Below are 19,072 nucleotides of genomic sequence, written 5' to 3'. Positions count from 1 at the left end.
ACCACCTAAATTTCCAGAAAGCACTAAAGACAGAACTGTTCAAAAGAGCATACCCCACCGACCCAACATAAAATACCTGGACACCTGCGACACAATGTAACCAAAGACCGTAATGGACATTACCTGACTCTTCTTCCCTCTCCCTATCTAAGTTCCCCCCAACTGTACCTACCATATATGTACCTCATTCTACCACAATATCACTTTGAATTAATCCAAACCATGTATTTGTTCAGACCAGAATCGGCTAACGCCGTTTACGGTAATATGTAAGCCACACTGAGCCTGCAACATGGTGGAAAAATGTGGGATACAAATGCAACAAATAAAATAAATAAATCTACAAATAATTCAAAGTTACTAAATTATAAGCGGATGAGAGGAGTTGCAGGAGGGCTTTGCAACACTCATGATTTAACAACTTTGAATTGTTTGCTAATTATTCTGAAAGAAATGGAGAATAAAATATAGATCATTATAATTTCTCTTTATTGAGCTACAGTGCAACTGCACCTTGAAATGCACTTCTGGTTCTATCATCCCAAACACAAATAGAGCCAAACTAGAAAAGCTACAGATAATTGCAACCAAAATGAAAAAGTCGTCCCTTATCAAGAAAGACTAAGGGGGCCTTGTACTAAACCGCGTAGGCGCATATGCACGTCCTATGTGCGTCAGTTTTGAACTACCGCCCGGCTACTGAGTGGCCCAGGCGGTAAGTTTATTTTTCATGTGCGTCCGCTGACCATGCAGTAAAGCAAAGATACTAACCTGTAGCTGGTATTCTCCGAGGACAGCAGGATGATAGTTCTCACAAGTGGGTCGACGTCCGCGTCAGCCCAGGAAGCGGCAAAATTTTTCCAGCAAAAATATAAAACTTTGCCAGAGTCTTCTGGCACGTGAGAAGGTGATGAGTGGAAGACCGCATTTAACACCCATGATGGGCACTATGAATACCTGGTGATGCCCTTTGGCCTTGCTAATGCCCCAGCGGTCTTCCAGTCCTTCATGAACGACATTTTCAGAGACCTCCTATACAAATTCGTAATGGTCTATCTAGACGATATCCTAATATTCTCTAGATCAGCAGAGGATCATTATGAACATGTGAAGACCGTATTACAACTGTTAAGAGAGAACCAATTATACGTGAAACTAGAGAAATGTGAGTTTCATCGGTCTGAGATATCTTTCCTTGGATATATCATTTCGAACCAAGTTCTACGGATGGATCCCAGCAAGCTAACCATGATTTTGCAATGGCAGCAGCCCACTGGGTGTAAGGCGCTGCAGCGCATCCTGAGATTTGCTAATTATTATAGGCAGTTCATCCACAATTATTCGTCACTGATCGCTCCCCTTACTGCTCTGACCAGAAAGAATGCTGACACCCAGAATTGGTCACCAGAGGCCTTTGAAAATCTTAAACAGGCTTTTGTCGTGGCGCCAGTGTTATGACATCCTGTGCCTTTTTCTCCAAAAAATATACTCCAGCAGAGAAGAACTATGCCATCGGTGACCAGGAACTTTTGGCTATTAAGCTGGCCTTAGAGGAGTGGCAACATCTTTTGGAAGGGGCCCTATCTTTGGTGTATTACCTCCTGTATTACGGAGCCCTCTTCCTTTCTGTGCTGGTGTGTGTGTTAGGCTCTGAACTCCGTTTTGCAGACTTTTCCCTTCCCTGTTTGCTGAGGGTCTCTGCCTACAGTATCTTATATGATAGTCCCTCACTTTCTTTGTGTGTGGTGGGCTACGGCTTGACGGGTTTATGTGTATGCTTCCCTTCCTCCTTGATTACCAGCACCGAAGGGGTTGCTGGTGCTCCGGTCCCCTTGGGGGACCCCTTGGTTAATCTCTTTCTCCCCTCCCTAAGTATGACTCAGTTCCAGTTAGGCCGTGAGGCCCGCATGCTTGAATTCTTAGTGAATCAGTTCCAGTTAGTCCGTGAGGCCCGCCTGAATGCCCTATCTTCCCTTTTCTGTGGTGCAAGTTGGTTGCTGCGTGTGTGTGTGTACAGAGTTTGATAGCTGGGGTAGCGTAGTACCTGCTTGGCCCACCCTTGGCCTTGGCCTAACCCCTACACTAGGCCTCGGCCGGGGCCCAAGGGCTCACAACCAGACTAACAGTAGAGGAGCCATCACAGCCTCTCTAGGTGGAGAAGGATAATCCAGGACCTCGAGCATCTCAGCTCTGGACTCATCCTCAACCTCCATAGGGAAAGGAATAGCCGTAGCCATTTCCCGGACAAAAGATGTAAAGGACAGACTCTCCGGTGGACTTTGCGGCATATTTTCAAAACACTTAGCCTTCCAAAGTTCCATAGAAACCTATGGAACTTTGGAAGGCTAAGTGCTTTGAAAATATGCCTCATAGTCTCCTTTCTGGTGGAGGGGAAGGTTCAGAGGGAATTCCAAAGGAATCGTCAGAAGAAAAGTACCTGGGGTCTTCCTCTGACTCCCATGAACGCTCCTCTTCAGTATCGGATAAGATCTCCCTCAGGGCACTCCGAGACTGAGCCTGCCTCGACGCCGAGGAACGATGTCCTTGATGGTGATGTTGAGAAGTCGACACCCACCTAGACTGCGGTGAAGCTTCCTCCTCCGACGTCGAAGGGGAGTCAACCCGAGTGGCAGCTGACGGCGATGCCGCAGGCAGCACCGAGGCCGGGGACCTCTCCGCAGGAGAAAGGCCAGACGCCGCTGTAGCCAGCGGCACGGAAGGCGCAAGCACCCCCGACACCAAAACAGACTGGCTCAGCAATCCCTCCAGAAGCTCTGGAAGCAGGGCCCGGATGCGTTCGTCGAGAGCCGCCATCGGAAAAGCCTGCGGGGTCGGTGGAGCAACCGGTGGCAGAATCTGTCGAGGCTTGGGAGGAGGTATCGGGCTGCCACAAGATTGACGCATCAGCACCTCCTGTGTAGAGAGGGAGGGGTCCTCTCGATGCCAACGCTTCTCAGGTGCTGACTCTCTCGATGCCCCGGAGCTCCCAGCACCGTGTGTCGAAGGAGAACAATAATGGTGCTTCTCAGCCTTCACTCGACGCACGTCATTGAGACTCCTCGATACCGATGAGGACGTGGAATCCTCACGTCTCCTCAGGGCTGGGTCCAACGAAGGTCGATTCCAGGGGGCCTGCATAACAGGAGGCCTCGAGGCAGGTGGAGACCCACTCAACGCCTCACTGCTCCCAGCATGTGGTGGTCTTGGGGCAGCCATTACCTCTCCTTCCGACGTCGATGCTCCTCTTGATGTCGACTCCGACGCCACCGACCTCGGTACCGATGGGACCAGACCGAGCCCCAAAAAGCTTTTCTCGCTGGGCTTCTCGAGACACTTGAGTCCGTTTCTTCATACAAAGACACAGACTACAAGCAGATGGGTATGGTCGAGCCCAAGGCACTGGATACACCAGGCATGGGTATTGGTACCTGAGATGGTCCGATTGCACCGAGTACAACGTTTGAAGCCACTGGGTGTCCTCGATGACATGGAAGGAAAAACGACTTCGGCGAAATCAAACGACGTGATTGTGCCAAAAAAGAGAAGGACACAAAAGGGGAAAGGCCGGCCACGTCGAAAAGAAAGTAAACTTAATAATAGGCCAAAAAACACTAAAGGAAACTACGGGAATAAAAAAATTTAAAAGAAATAGAAGAAATAAAGAAAAAAGTTTTCGTTGGTGTAAATGGATGCATGTAGATTTAGGCGCTGAAATATGAGCTAAGCATATTCTATAATCTGCGCCTAAATCTAGGCACTGATTATAGAATACGCTTGGTCGGCACAGATTTCGATGCCAATTTTTTAGGCGCCATATACAGAATCTCCCCCATAGTCTTGGGCTTATCTCTGATTGTGAGCAATAATGAACGGATCTCTGTCTTGGGATCCTGCCACAAACTAGTGACCTGGATTGGCTACTCTGAAGGTCAAAGATGCTGGAACCGATGAACCTTTGATCTGACCCATCATGGCACGTCTTAAGTTCTTACAGCAATTGTATGATTTAACTTCCCCAAAAATTCCCACTGAAGAATCCAAAAAAGTACAAATAACACTTCTGTTATCACTACTGCACGTATTACTCAGTAACTCCTTGTTCAGCATTTTGCATAAGTGCACTATACTATTAACAGTAACCAGGAAAATGTAATTATAGCAACATGAAATGAGATACTGACCAGTCTGGCAATACACTAGAAATGGCATCACAAAGTCAAGCAACAATTGGTAAGGCATCAAAGCTGCTCATACCAATGAAAAACAATTAGCGACAGCAAAAAGGAGGTGATTGATTATCACTGATGATGTGCTGAGTTTCACCCCTTTAGCACAATATATCATTCTGCCACAATCTCACTGGTTTGCTTTCTTCACATTACTTAAATTCTTACATTCTTTACTGCCAGAATAAAGTTGAGGAGAAGCTTACGAAGGTTATTTTAGAAAGGTTACATGGCATTTGCATGTCTACATAGCGGATTTATGCGTATCAATGGCTCCGACATGTCTAAAGCAGCTTTAGAAAAGCTATTATTTACATGTGTGTGTCATCATGGAAGGCACAGTTTTGAAGGGGGCATTTCTAGGCATTATTTCCTATTTTACAACAGCATGTGCATATTTTAATACGCACCCCCTGGATAATCAATTTTGAAAAATCCAGCACTTACATGCAGAGGTCGCAAAATCCTAATCTATAAATAAATCATTTCTGCATGTAAATGTGCAACCCAACTATGCTGTGCCCAAACACCCATATCAAGTACTGGCGCGTTCTTACAGAATACCACGTGACCAGAAAATGGTCATTTACGTGCGAATGTATTCAGATATGCACAGAGGTGACTAGATTACTGAGAATTATGCGTGTTCTTGGAACCTAAAACTAAGTAGCTTTTTATAGCATTAACCCTCAGTATCTCTCCCTACACTCCCCACTCCCTCCCCCGGGAACTCTGTTCATCAGGTAAATCTCTCTTATCTGTACCCTTCTCCTCCACTGCCAACTCTGTTCCTTATATCTTGCTGCACTATGTGCCTGGAATAGACTTCCTCAGTCAGTACGTCAAGCTCCTTTTCTAGCCATATTCAAAAAACTGGGATAAAGGTCCGCCTTTTTGAGGCTGCTTTTAACTCCTAATTCCTTTTCACTTGTTAAGGGCCCATGTCTGTTCTTCCCACCATAAGTAACTCCCTAATCCCTTATTTGTCCTGTTTAGATTGGAAGCTCTATGAAGCAGGGACTGTCTCATACATGTTTAGTCGGAAACTAAACAAATTCTCTGTAACCTTGGAGGATGTAATGGGTCAGTTCAGCAAGCTGAAGAGTAGTAAATCACCGGGACCTGATGGTATTCATCCCAGAGTATTAATAGAACTAAAAAATGAACTTGCGGAGCTACTGTTAGAAATATGCAATCTGTCCCTAAAATCGAGTGTAGTACCGGAAGACTGGAGGGTAGCCAATGTTACTCCGATTTTAAGAAGGGTTCCAGAGGAGATCCGGGAAATTATAGACCGGTGAGTCTGACGTCGGTGCCGGGCAAGATGGTGGAGGCTATTATTAAGAATAAAATTGCAGAGCATATACAAAAACATGGACTGATGAGACAAAGTCAGCACGGATTTAGTGAAGGGAAGTCTTGCCTCACCAATCTAATGCATTTTTTTGAGGGGGTAAGCAAACATGTGGACAATGGGGAGCCGGTTGATATTGTATATCTGGATTTTCAGAAGGCGTTTGACAAAGTGCCGCACGAAAGACTCCTGAAGAAATTGCAGAGCCATGGAATCGGAGGTAGGGTATTATTATGGATTAAGAACTGGTTGAAAGATAGGAAGCAGAGAGTAGGATTGCGTGGCCAGTATTCTCAGTGGAGGAGGGTAGTTAGTGGGGTCCCGCAGGGGTCTGTGCTGGGTCCGTTGCTTTTTAATGTATTTATAAATGACCTAGAGATGGGAATAACTAGTGAGGTAATTAAATTCGCCGATGACACAAAATTATTCAGGGTCGTCAAGTCGCAGGAGGAATGTGAACGATTACAGGAGGACCTTGCGAGACTGGGAGAATGGGCGTGCAAGTGGCAGATGAAGTTCAATGTTGACAAGTGCAAAGTGATGCATGTGGGTAAGAGGAACCCGAATTATAGCTACGTCTTGCAAGGTTCCGCATTAGGAGTTACGGATCAAGAAAGGGATCTGGGTGTCGTCGTCGATGATACGCTGAAACCTTCTGCTCAGTGTGCTGCTGCGGCTAGGAAAGCGAATAGAATGTTGGGTGTTATTAGGAAGGGTATGGAGTCCAGGTGTGCGGATGTTATAATGCCGTTGTATCGCTCCATGGTGCGACCGCACCTGGAGTATTGTGTTCAGTACTGGTCTCCGTATCTCAAAAAAGATATAGTAGAATTGGAAAAGGTACAGCGAAGGGCGACAAAAATGATAGTGGGGATGGGACGACTTTCCTATGAAGAGAGGCTGAGAAGGCTAGGGCTTTTCAGCTTGGAGAAGAGACGGCTGAGGGGAGATATGATAGAAGTGTATAAAATAATGAGTGGAATGGATCGGGTGGATGTGAAGCGACTGTTCACGCTATCCAAAAATACTAGGACTAGAGGGCATGAGTTGAAGCTACAGTGTGGTAAATTTAAAACGAATCGGAGAAAATTTTTCTTCACCCAACGTGTAATTAGACTCTGGAATTCGTTGCCGGAGAACGTGGTACGGGCGGTTAGCTTGACGGAGTTTAAAAAGGGGTTAGATAGATTCCTAAAGGACAAGTCCATAGACCGCTATTAAATGGACTTGGAAAAATTCCGCATTTTTAGGTATAACTTGTCTGGAATGTTTTTACGTTTGGGGAGCGTGCCAGGTGCCCTTGACCTGGATTGGCCACTGTCGGTGACAGGATGCTGGGCTAGATGGACCTTTGGTCTTTCCCAGTATGGCACTACTTATGTACTTATGTAGTGTACAGCACTGTGTACATCTGTGTAGTGGCGCACTGAGAGCAGGGCGGTGGGGGCGGTCCGCCCCAGGTGAACGCCGCTGGAGGGGTGCAGAAAGCAGCCGTGCAGCTGTCGGCTCTGCTGGTTCCCTGCTCCCTCTGCCCCGGAACAGGTTATTTCCTGTTCCGGGGCAGAGAGAGCAGGGAACCAGCGGAACAGACAGCTGCGTGACTGCTCTCAGCAGGTAAGAATACACCTGGGGGGTGGTGTTGATGTGCTGGGGTTGGGTGTCGTGCTGCACCTGGGGGGTACGCCGCTGCACCCGGTGAGGGGGGGTGCGCAGTGGCGATCCGCCCCGGGTGGCAGCCGACCAAGGATCGCCACTGCATCTGTGTAGCAGTATAGAAATGATAAGCGGTAGTAATAGTAGTAGTAGTTAACACCTTACTGTCTAAAATTTGTGATAATAAAGTATTCAACAATTATACCTCTCCTTTTACAGTGAAACAATAGTCACAATATGTGAGGTCAATATTTAAAGTGATTTAAGTACGTAGGAGAGGCTCCTGTCCACTTAAATCGCTTGTCTCCGCCTACCCCCCCCCCCCCCCCCGATATTCAGTGGCATTAAAGCAGACAGTGCTGCTGAAAATTGCTTCTGACTGCCACTAAAAAAAGGAGCAACTCAGGGGTGGGACGGGGGCAGCATCAGGGAGGAACCCGGAGTTATGCGGGTGTCAGTAGTATTCAGTGCCAGCACCCACATAGTTAAGCTGTCCTAACTTTGGTCGGCCTAGCTATGCAGGTCCCAGCACTGAATATCGGGCCGGGGCCTGTATAACTTTTGTTTTTTGAGGGCTTTTCTGGTTTAAAAAAAAGCCCCCTGAGCCCCCTCCTGCACCCCCGACAATGGCCCTCTTTCTTTCCCCCCTCCCCCAACCCGCGGCAAGAAACCCTCACCTCCCTCCCAGCCATCCAGGTACGCATTCCCCCTGGGCCTACCTGTAGCCCTGGTAGTCCATGGTGGGTTTTGGGGGCAGGAGCACAGGCCCTTCGCTCCTGCCCCTTACGGTCATTAAAGGAAAATGGCTGCTGCGACCTCTCATAATACTGTGTAGTACCACAAGCTGCCACGAAAGGTTGTGGCAGCCATTTTCCTTCAGCAGCCACAAGGGGCAGGAGGAAGCGACCTGTGCTGCTGCCCCCAAAGACCACATCCACCAGAGCCTATATAGATGGCTGGGAGGGATTCTTGCAACGGGCTGGGGGAAGGGGGGAAGGAAAGAGCACCATTGTTGGGGGGTGGGAGGGGGCTCAAGGGCTTTTTTTAACACAACAAAAGAAAAAAACAAAGCTTATGCGGGCCCCGGCCCAATATTCAGCCGAGGCCACATATCTCTTATGCGGCTCCGGCTGAATATCAATAAGGCCCACATAAATTCTGGCAGTCTGCCAACCCCAAATTATCCCCCAATATTCAGTGCTGGTGCCCAGCCATGGCCCAGCACTGAATATCAGCGAATAGTTTAGCCGGCGATGATCAGCGATTAAAATAAATGCCGACTGCTGCCAACTGAATATCGGGGAGAATATATTTTCAATTCTCAGTATTGTGACTTTGCGCCATCAAATAGTGGGGTTTATTGGTCTCGGAAGATGTGCTGAGGAGAGCAGTCGCAGGTTCGCTGCTCTCCCTGATTCCCCCCCCCCCCCCCCCCGGTAAGGCCTGCTACAGACCACGATAGTGCCCGGCAAACGGCGCAAAAGTGACTAAACAGTACTGGTTTATGCACAGATACCTGGTGCGGAGTTTGGAGGCTATGCCGGGTAAAACAACAAAAAAAGAGCCAGAAAAGCAACGAGGAGGGGAGGAAAACAAAATGGTGGTGAGCCCGGAACCAGCGGCTGTTTACTCAGTCCCAGATAACCCAGCTTATGGAAGCGGTTAAATCAGCTTTAGAACCCCAGCTGCAATCCCTGTTGGGACAGATTGCCAATTTTAAGAGCAGATTGGAGGAAACGAAGCAGAGAACGGAGGAACTGGAGCAGCGGATGTCTGTGGTGGAGGACAGTGAAGCAGGCTATAAAGACACGATGGCGCAGTTGAAGAAGCAAGTACAAGAGCAAGCCCAACACACAGACGACCTAGAGAATAGGTCCCGGAGATTGAACTTAAGGATCGTGGGTATACCGGAAACCCTGCCAGATTCGCTGCTCGGGCCATTGCTTGAGAAATGGTTAAAAACAGAACTGGCGCTATCGGACAGCTTGGGCCAATTGTGTCTGGAGAGGGTGCATAGGGTCAGAAGGAGAGAGAACCCAGGGGACCGACCCAGAGTGGTAATGGTAAAAGTACATAACTATATGCATAAAGTTGAAATATTGAAAGGAGCACGCCAGAAATGGCAGAACTTAAACTATGAAGGGACACCAGTTAAGATCTTTCAGGACTACTCCGTAGCTTTACAGTCGTGGCGTAAAGCGTTTGGGCCCGCTTGCAAGTCACTCTCAGAAGCGGGGACACGCTTCATGCTGCTATACCCAGCACAGTTAAAAATCCTACATAATGGTGCTAGGACCATACATAGTACGCCAGGTGCAGCAATAAAATTCATAACAGAAAATATTACATCGGACAAAAATAATTGAGAGAAAGGAGGTAGAGCTTGTAAGACCCAGCGAAGTTGGTGGCTCTCCCCGCTGAGATGAGGTAACAGGGGACATAAACCACCAGAGGGAACGTTAACCTCTTAGTATGATTGTTTAAGGCAGGATGTTTGTTGTACAAAAGACATATAATTGTTCAGTTGTTAAATCGTTAAATAAAAAGGTATCTGGGAATGGGGCAAGAACAGGCATGGAACAGGAGACTAGGGCAGAGGCTAGGGCTGGCTCCTGGGGGGGAGATCAGGGGCGTGGCACGTCCGAGACTTCATAGAAATCCCTTCTTTTAGGGAGGACTTGGAGGGTATCGAGAAGAGGGGTGTAAGTGGGGTGGCAGAGGATCCTAGGATTCCATGGGGTGGGAAGAGGGGGGGAGGGAAGGGGGGAGAAGAGATGGGAGGGGAGGGAGCAGGGGGGGTGGGGGGGGTCATTTCACAAGAGTAGAGTTCGATCACGGAACAGACTAGGCCGGTCTGCATATGTGTATCCTACGGCGAGAGGGGACCTTGGGGAGGGGCTGGGCCCCCAGGGTCCAGTGGATGGGGAAAGTGTGCAGCTTAGAATGGGCAGGAAGGACAAACATGGCACAGGTTAAAACAGCGCGCTTCATTACATGGAATGTAGGAGGGGTAACATCACCAGTGAAACGTTTCACAATTTTATCAGCCTTAAGGCGTCACGGTGCTGATATTGCATGCATTCAGGAGACTAGATTGACAGAAATTGAACATAATAAATTAAAGCGATCCTGGGTGGGAGAAGTATATTCAGCCTCGGCAGGAAGAGGGGGGTAGCACTCCTAATTAGGAAAGGAATAGCAGCAAAAGCGGAACTGGTAGAAACTTTTATTTTCAGATGCACGTATCGGACACACGCCAAGTGGCATTTGATGTGCGTAGGTCATTACCGCCCGGTTACCGCGTGAGACTTTACCGCTAGTTCAATGGCTGGCAGTAAGGTCTCAGACCGAAAATGGATGCGCAGCACTTTTCATTTTGCTGCATGTCCATTTTCAGCAAAAAGCTTTTGCAGGTGCGCTGAAAAATGATTTTGCACATGCCCAAAACACGTGCCTACACTACCGCAGGCTATTTTTCAGCGCACCTTAGGAAAAGGACCCCTCAAAAAGGTGAGTTCTGACAAAATTCTTCCATAGTATCTCCAACGAATCGGAGAAAATGTTTCTTCACTCAACGTGTAATTAAACTCTGGAATTCGTTGCCAGAGAATGTGGTAAAGGCGATTAACTTAGCGGAGTTTAAAATAGGTTTGGACGGCTTCCTAAAGGAAAAGTCCATAGCCCGTTATTAAATGGACTTGGGGAAAATCCACTATTTCTGGGATAAGCTGTATAAAATGTTTTGTACATTTGGGGGATCTTGCCGGGTATTTGTGACCTAGATTGGCCACTGTTGGAAACAGGATACTGGGCTCGGTGGACCTTTGGTCTTTCCCAGTATGGCAATACTTATGTACTTATAAGTAAACAAACAGCACTCACCTTGTACACCTGGAGTAACACGTCTGTCCACACGCGTTTGCTGACAGATTCAAACATGTGGTCATCTATATCAATGACACTTTTTTCTTCAGTTTTCATTGGAGTCTTTATGTTAGTCTTCTCCTTCTCTCTATTTTGCGCCTTTAAAAGTGGGAAAAAAACCCATGAGATTTATAGATGAACATAAATACTCTATTTCGGAATGCTTAATATGGCAATGCAAACATTAATACAGTATAAATAAGATCCCACTTTTACAGGCAAAGTTGGCATTTCATCTGGATTACGTTATCTAGCATAACGATGCTAATAAGTGCCACTGAGGAGTGCAATGGAAGGAGCAAGAATATATTTAAAATCAAGTAAAGGGACGTTTGGAGGTCAGTTTTGAAAGGAATAGCTGCAGCTAAAGGGGAGTTCACCTCCAGGAGAAAGACCTTTTAAAATCTACCCTGAGCCTTCAGCAGGGAAAATGCTGTGTGCATGAAGGAAAGAGGAAGGCCTTGGCCCTTGGCCTGGATTGGCCGCTGTCGTGGACAGGATGCTGGGCTCGATGGACCCTTGGTCTTTTCCCAGTGTGGCATTACTTATGTACTTATGTACTTAGGGGTGAGGTGATCACAGACCAGCAAGGGCAGGGAATTCATTTTCAAATGCCCCTGCCTGACCTTTACTCTCCTAAACCCCGGACTTTGCAACTGCATCATGTGTAGGTTAAAAGGAAACAGCAGCACTGCAGCACCCGGGATTTTGAAAAAGAAACTCCTCGGACAGCTTCCTTTGAAGATTGTTTTCTGGTCTTCATGTACTTTGTTTGCACTGGCTGCAAAAACTTAACCTCTTGAGCTTTAAGGGAGGAAATGGATTTAAAGAATTTCACAAAGAGAACTCTTGCTATTATTATTTTTTTTTGTTACATTTGTACCCTGCGCTTTTTCCCACTCATGGCAGGCTCAATTCGGCAGGCAATGGAGGGTTAAGTGACTTGCCCAGAGTCACAAGGAGCTGCCTGTGCCTGAAGTGGGAATGGAACTCAGTTCCGCAGTTCCCCAGGACCAAAGTCCACCACCCTAACCACTAGGCCACTCCTCCACTGTTGCTGCTATTGGAGATTCTACATGGAATGTTGCTATTCCACTAGCAACATTCCATGTAGAAGTCGGCCCTTGCAGATTACCAATGTGGCCACGCAAGCTTCTGCTTCTGTGAGTCTGACATCCTGCACGTACGTGCAGGAAATCAGACTCACAGAAACAGAAGCCTGCGCAGCCTTCTACATGGAATGTTGCTAGTGGAATAGCAACATTCCATGTAGAATCTCCAATAGCAGCAACAGAACCTCAAATAGTAGCAACATTCCATGTAGAATCTCCAATAGTATCTATTTTATTTTTGTTACATTTGTACTCTGCGCTTTCCCACTCATGGCAGGCTCAATGCGGCTTACATGGGGCAATGGAGGGTTAAGTGACTTGCCCAGAGTCACAAGGAGCTGCCTGTGCCGGGAATCGAACTCAGTTCCTCAGTTCCCCAGGACCAAAGTCCACCACCCTAACCACTAGGCCACTCCTCCTATATTATTTATTTATGTCAGTTTATATACTTCTTCCCCAAGCCAAAGTGATTTACAATATCGCCTACCACCACATCCACCCCATTCATCCAATGCAGCAAATATCCTCTTCCTATCTACAGTAACTGCCATTTCAGAGTTTATGGGTAGCACGCATCAACCCAGTACCTACCTTTTGGCAACCATTTGAGAACTACATGTTTGTTTGTTTGTTTTGTAATGTGGCAAGAAAATGGCCATTTGGGTGTGTGTTAGTGATGGCTAGTATTTGATAAGTCAGCCTTTAATCTTGCAGATGGCCTTGCACTTTCCTGGCAATTCAATGGACCAATTTTAGGAGATTTTAGCAGGTAAACACTCGATTCCAGGCTGTAGTGGGTGCCCCCTGTCAGCTCTCTTTGATGCAGGATGCCGCTGGATATTTCCATGTCACGTGTTCTTGATTCGATTCAAGTCTGGTGTCTGGGTTGTCCTATTGAAGATTGAGATCTTGAATTTCTACCAGTCAACAACTGCTTTTGCTCGATAGCATGGGCCACTGTCGTCTTCGAATATGTAGTCGCCTGGAAAATGTTTCTCAACAGATGACGCACAACTACTGGAAGTTGTCAAAAAAATGTGAATTGTGAAAAATTGCAGGAAGACATTAGGAAACTGGTACACTGGGCATCCAAATGGCAGAAGAAATTTAAGGTGGACAAATGCAAAGTGATGCACATTGGGAAGAATAATCCAAATCATAGTAACCTGATGCATGAGTCCATCTTAGGAGTCAGGACTCAAGAAAAAGATCCAGGTGTCATTGTAGACAATATGCTGAAATCTTCTGCCCAGTATGCAACAGCGGCCACAAAAGCAAATAGGATGATAGGAATTATTAGGAAAGGGATGCAAAATAAGACCAAATATATTATAATGCCCCTGTATCGCTCCATGGTGCAACCTCATCTTGTGTATTGTGTTCAATTCTGGTCACCATATCACAGAAAAAGATATAGCGACCAAAACGATAAAAAGGGATGGAACTCTTCCCATATGAGGAAAGGCTAAAGACGTTAGGGCTCTTCAGCTTGGAAGAGAGATGGCTGAGGAGGGATATGATTGAGGTCTACAAATTCCTGAGTGGTGTTGAATGGGTAGAAGTGAATCAATTTTTCACTCTTTCAAAAAGTACAAAGACCAGGGGACACTCAATGGAAATATTTTTAAAACAAATAGGAGGAAATAATTTTTCATTCCAAGAACAGTTAAGCTCTGGAATTCGCTGCTGTAGGCCATAGTCTATTATTGAGATGGACATGGGAGAAGCCACTGTTTGCCCCAGGATTGGTAGCATAGAATCTTCCTACTCTTCAGGATTCTGGTGGTAAAACATGAGACCAGGATTGGCCATTGTTGGAAGCAGGGTACTGGGCTAGATGAACCATTGGTCTGACTCAGTATGGCTATTCTTATTTTCTTATGTTCTTATATGGGTCAGAAATACCCAGTAAGTGATCATTTTTGGAAAGAGGTTTCTTCAAAGTTTAATTTAGTTTTTCAAGATGCTCAAACTACGGCGGAGACATGGAGGTTAAATATGTCATCTGTTATTAATACACTAGCTCCATTGCACGAAAATAAGTAAAGAAAAAAAGTAACCAATCCTTAGTTTATAGAAACATTGTTAGGTATGAGGAGGAAATGTAGATCTTTAGAGCATAAACGGAGGAAGTTCAAAGAGGATGAACTAAAAGGAAGTCATTATAAGAGGGCTATAAGAGATATACACATTTCCTATTATGATGCAAAGATACAGGAAGCAAATAACTCTTCAAAGATCTTACTTAAGATTTATCAGAATTTAACCTGTACAAACAGAGTGTTTATAGTACCTGAAAAAGTACAACCTTTGGCAGATAAACTGGAATTATACTTTCAGATTAAAGTTAATAATATTCATTCTTCAATTCAGCAAGATAAGGCTAAGGTCAGAGAGATATCAACTGAAATAATAAAAGACTCAACGATAGGGATTCCTGCAGACAGATGTTAGAATAGCTTTTCTCAAGTTTCATTGAAGACTGTCTCGTTAGCTATAAAGAAATTGTCAAAGAATAGCTGTTCTTTGGATATTTGCCCAGCTTTCTGCCTACTCCTATGCTAAAATAGTTCACTGGATTTGTTAATACAGCTTTACAAGAAGGAATGTACGCAGTAGAAGTAGCTGAGATAATACTAACACCTATTCCCAAAAATATGGAAGGAGATCTTACTAATGTGGACAACTTCAGACAGGTTGATAGTGTTCTGTGGATTGCATAACTTTTGGAATTTATAGTTAACTTTCAATTTTCAGAATATCTTATTAACTCATCTTTTTTACATATTTCACAACATGGCTTCCATATGATGCATAGTATGGAGACCATGTTACTCACATTAGTTTCTAAAGCAAGAATATACCTAGTTTTAGGAAAAGTTGTTGTACTTCTTCAATTTGACATCTTGGTGGCATTTGATGCTGTCAACCATGATATGCTTTTAAGCAGATTAAGTGAAATGGGAATAGGAGGTACAATCATTAATTGGTTTTCTGTTCCTTATAAAATAGATAATATTCTGTTTTGAAAAACAGGGTTAAATTGGAAAGTTGGCAGTCTACCTGTAGGGTCCCTCTGGGCTCTCCAATGAGTCCTTTAGGAGATTATTTGAAAAGTAAAAATGTCTATTCTCTTTCATACGCAAATGACATATTTATACTTTGTCCAGAACACGATTCCATAGACGAAGCTCTCTTTGCTGTAAAGAGCTATACTGTATTTCAATAGTTGAAATCTGGGCGAGGTCCAATTTTCTTAAACTGAATGTTAAAAAGACTAAGCTGTTATGGTTTTGTAATCAGCAACAGGTTTTGGAAAAATCAATTGTTTTCAGCTCTGGAATTTCTTTGAAATTTGAAGCCAAGTCCAGGGTACTAGGAATCATACTTGACTCAAGATTAACCTTCGAGGACCAGGTGAATGTACTGGTTAAAAAGTTCTCTCTCAACCTAAGAAGAGAGGTATGGTAGCCGTGTTAGTCCACTTTTAAAGGTAATCAATAGAAATAAAACAAAATAAAATATAAGATGATACCTTTTTTTATTGGACATAACAATACATTTCTTGATTAGCTTTCGAAGGTTGCCCTTCTTCGTCAGATCGGAAATAAGCAAATGTTGGTAGATGACAGTATATATAAGTGAAAAATCAAAGCATTTCAGTGGCAGTCTAACAGGATGGGGTGGATAGGTGAGAGACAGGAAGATTTTCTTTTCCATCTTTTATTTTGTTTTATTTCTATTGATCAACCTAAGAAGAATGATGGGCCTTTTACTAAGCCATGTAGGCGCCTATGCGCATCCAACACACGCCAATTCAGAGCTGCCACTTGGCCCGGGTGGTAATTTCATTTTTTACACTCGCCCACTAAGCAAGACGGAAAATTTCCAGCATGCGGTGCTAACTGAGCAGTAATTGGCATTGTACGCAGGTGTACACCAGCGCAGGCCACTTTTCGGCGCACCTTAGTAAAAGGACCCCTGAGAGCAATATATTCTTCCTTAAGACCCTCTAGTTTCTGGACACCAGCCCAAGCAATATTATTACCTTTAATGGATAACTGTAAATCTTTGTATTGCTCTATTAATATGCAACAAAGGAAGCGGCTTCAATTATTGCTAAACACTTCAGCAAGGTTAATCTCTAATAGGGGGAAATTTCATAAGGCCACATCCCTGGTGAACAAGCTACATTGGCTTAAGATTGATTCTAGGATTCATTTTAAAGTATGTTTAATGTTTAAATGATTTCATGGTCAGAATCGATGGGAGGAATTGGCATTGGCATTGCTATGTGGGAACGGCTAGTGTAGCTTGATAAAAGAGGACCTAAGTCTTAGGTGAGTATCTATTTATAGTAGATTTTAAAAAAACTTTATATAAATAATAGTAACTATTCAAGATCCAAATGTAACACTATTGAGTGAGATCACCACTAAAAGCAGCTTGGTATCTGTGTTTGGTCATCAATTTCTGTTCAGATTTTTATGAATTTGTATTTCTTTGCTAGGTGACATTTGTTGTGTTTCTATAGTTTCAATATACAGGTAGTACCATATGAATTTTGCGGGTCTCTTGCCTCAGAGATATAGATATAGATAATAGATATATGTTTTTTTTATATAATTGACCCAAATATAACATATTGTTTTACAGAATTTAGAATTTTGTCTAAATTGGAAAGTTGCAGAGAAAGCAGACCAGAGGGAAACAGTAACGCAAACCATATGTAGGACACCATCTCATTTGAATACTCTTTGATGTCATTACACTGGTCAAAACTTTCTTGCACAAGTGCGGGAGTTTAATTTTGATGATACGCTGCTTGAGTTGCAGAACGCACAAATTTGTTTGTTTGAAACTGTGACTGCAGAATTAACACAGGAAACTTTCTTCTGCTGGGACTAATGCTTGACCCCCGGAACAGGCATTTGCTGAAACACAGGCCGTGTTGGGTCCTCAAATAAAATATGCTTCCTCTGATCCTGAGGCAGGTGTTTCGCACGCCGAAACATGGCCCGTGTGGGTTCTTCTATAAATAAAGGACTCCTGTTGTCTCAGTCTTGAAGGCCTAGCTGTGCTCTCTTCTTTGACTTGGCTTGGCAGGAACCAGGAACAGGGCTCGGCTGGTCAGGAACACAGTTCTGACAGGAACCAGGAACAGGGTTCAGAAGAGCAAGGCCCTCAGGAATAGGGTTCACTGGAGCAGGGGTGTAGCCAGACTTTGGCGGGGGGGGGGGGGGGGGAGGAGGTCCAAAACCCAAGGTGAGGGGGCACATTTTAGCCCCCCCCCGGTGCTGCCGAACCCCCACCGTTATTTTTGACCCCCCCCCCCCAGCGCCGTCACCACCACCTTTGAGCCCCCCCAGCGCCAACCCTTTCGACTCTCCTTCCAGCAGCCGCCAAACCTCCCCCGACAGCGGTGGCAGCGGGGGAGGGTTGGCGGCGGGAGGGGGGGGTCGAAGGGGTTGGCAGAGGGGGGACCAGGGTCAAATCTACGGGGGCCCATGCCCCCCTGGCCCCACGTAGCTAAGCCCCTGCACTGGAGCAGGGCTCACAGGAGCAATGCCCTCAGGAACAAGGCTTTCAGGAATAAGACTTCAGGAGCCAAGGCTTTCAGGAACCGTAAGTCTGCAGGGCCAAGGTCAGCGCTCCATCATGCACCCGGAGAAAAGAAGTGCTCCAGACCCGAAGCAGCCACAGTAGGACCGTGACAGTAACATCCTACAAACTATACCATATTCCTAAGAACAACCCCTGATGCAGGCAAGCTTGCTGAAACACGGACTGTGTCAGGTAGTCTGAGTTTGTCCAATAAAGCTGCTATTTTTGTCCCACTTCTTCGGCTGACATCATTGTCTTTATTGGTCTTCTTGACGCTGTGTTGTCGATTCCCTCTGGTGCTTTGCACTTAACTCCATAACAAACCACAGGGATGCCTAGGAGTGATACATATATTGTACATCTCTTCTATTTCACATTCTGCCTTTACTTCCTTAGTACAGGACCCAGCACTGTACTAATGGCAGTGCAAGTAGGGCAGCCACACAGTACGCAAAAATGGAGAGGTACAAAAATTGCTCTCAGCCCACCATCTCCTCTTTTTTGGGGTGTGAAGCAGGCGAGGCTCCAGTTGGGCAAGTTGCACAGGGTGTAACTATAGATTGCTACAGTCCTGGGTCCTGGTAGGGTCACAAGTAAAGTATTCTACTGTTGTTTGTCCTAGTTGCATGGATAAAGTAGTGATGATAAAAACATAAGAAAAGTGTTGCTGAGTCAGACTAAGGCGAATCAAGCCCTGCATCCCGTCTCCAACATGAGCTCTACAGATTCCCAGCTCACTTCCGGAGCCCTTTTTAAAACCTGGTCACTCTCCAATCCTCTGGTAATAATTAACTCTGTTGTACATGAATGATATTTGTGCTAAGTCACTGGTCTTACTTGTAGTTCCATCCATTTCTTGTAGTCGTGAGGGTCAAAAAGAAATTCAGGCAGAACATGAGGAAGGGACGCTCCCTGGCTTCTACAATAAAAGAAATTATAAAGCATATGAAATATTCTATGCAAAGGGAAAACACTGCAAATAAATCCACACCTCAATTTAGACTTCAAATTTAATGTTAACATTTAGGAAGTAATTTTAAAGAGCAGGAGATAAACTTTCACGCCAATTACACAAGAACATGATTAGAACAATGGTGTGTGGGTGCAAATGCCAAAAATCCAGCTAAGCGCTATTCCGTAAATATAAATGTCTTCTTTAGCGCATATTATATAGGTCATTGTAGACATAGGAGTGTGGT

The 19,072-nt window shown here is 45.2% G+C and overlaps 1 protein-coding gene across 1 annotated transcript in view; it reads right to left on the bottom strand.

The window, feature by feature from the left end:
* CFAP47 (cilia and flagella associated protein 47) overlaps positions 1–19,072 on the bottom strand; it is a 1,083,264-nt gene that overhangs the window by 715,324 nt on the left and 348,868 nt on the right. Inside the window, 2 exon segments of the mRNA XM_030202357.1 lie at positions 11,116–11,256; positions 18,711–18,792. Coding sequence (XP_030058217.1) covers positions 11,116–11,256; positions 18,711–18,792 — 223 coding nt within the window.

This window comes from Microcaecilia unicolor, chromosome 4 (assembly GCF_901765095.1).
Source record: "Microcaecilia unicolor chromosome 4, aMicUni1.1, whole genome shotgun sequence".
NCBI classification, from domain to species: Eukaryota; Metazoa; Chordata; class Amphibia; order Gymnophiona; family Siphonopidae; genus Microcaecilia; species Microcaecilia unicolor.
Note: the sequence above shows the minus strand (reverse complement) of the source record. Positions and strands in the feature narration are given on the sequence as shown.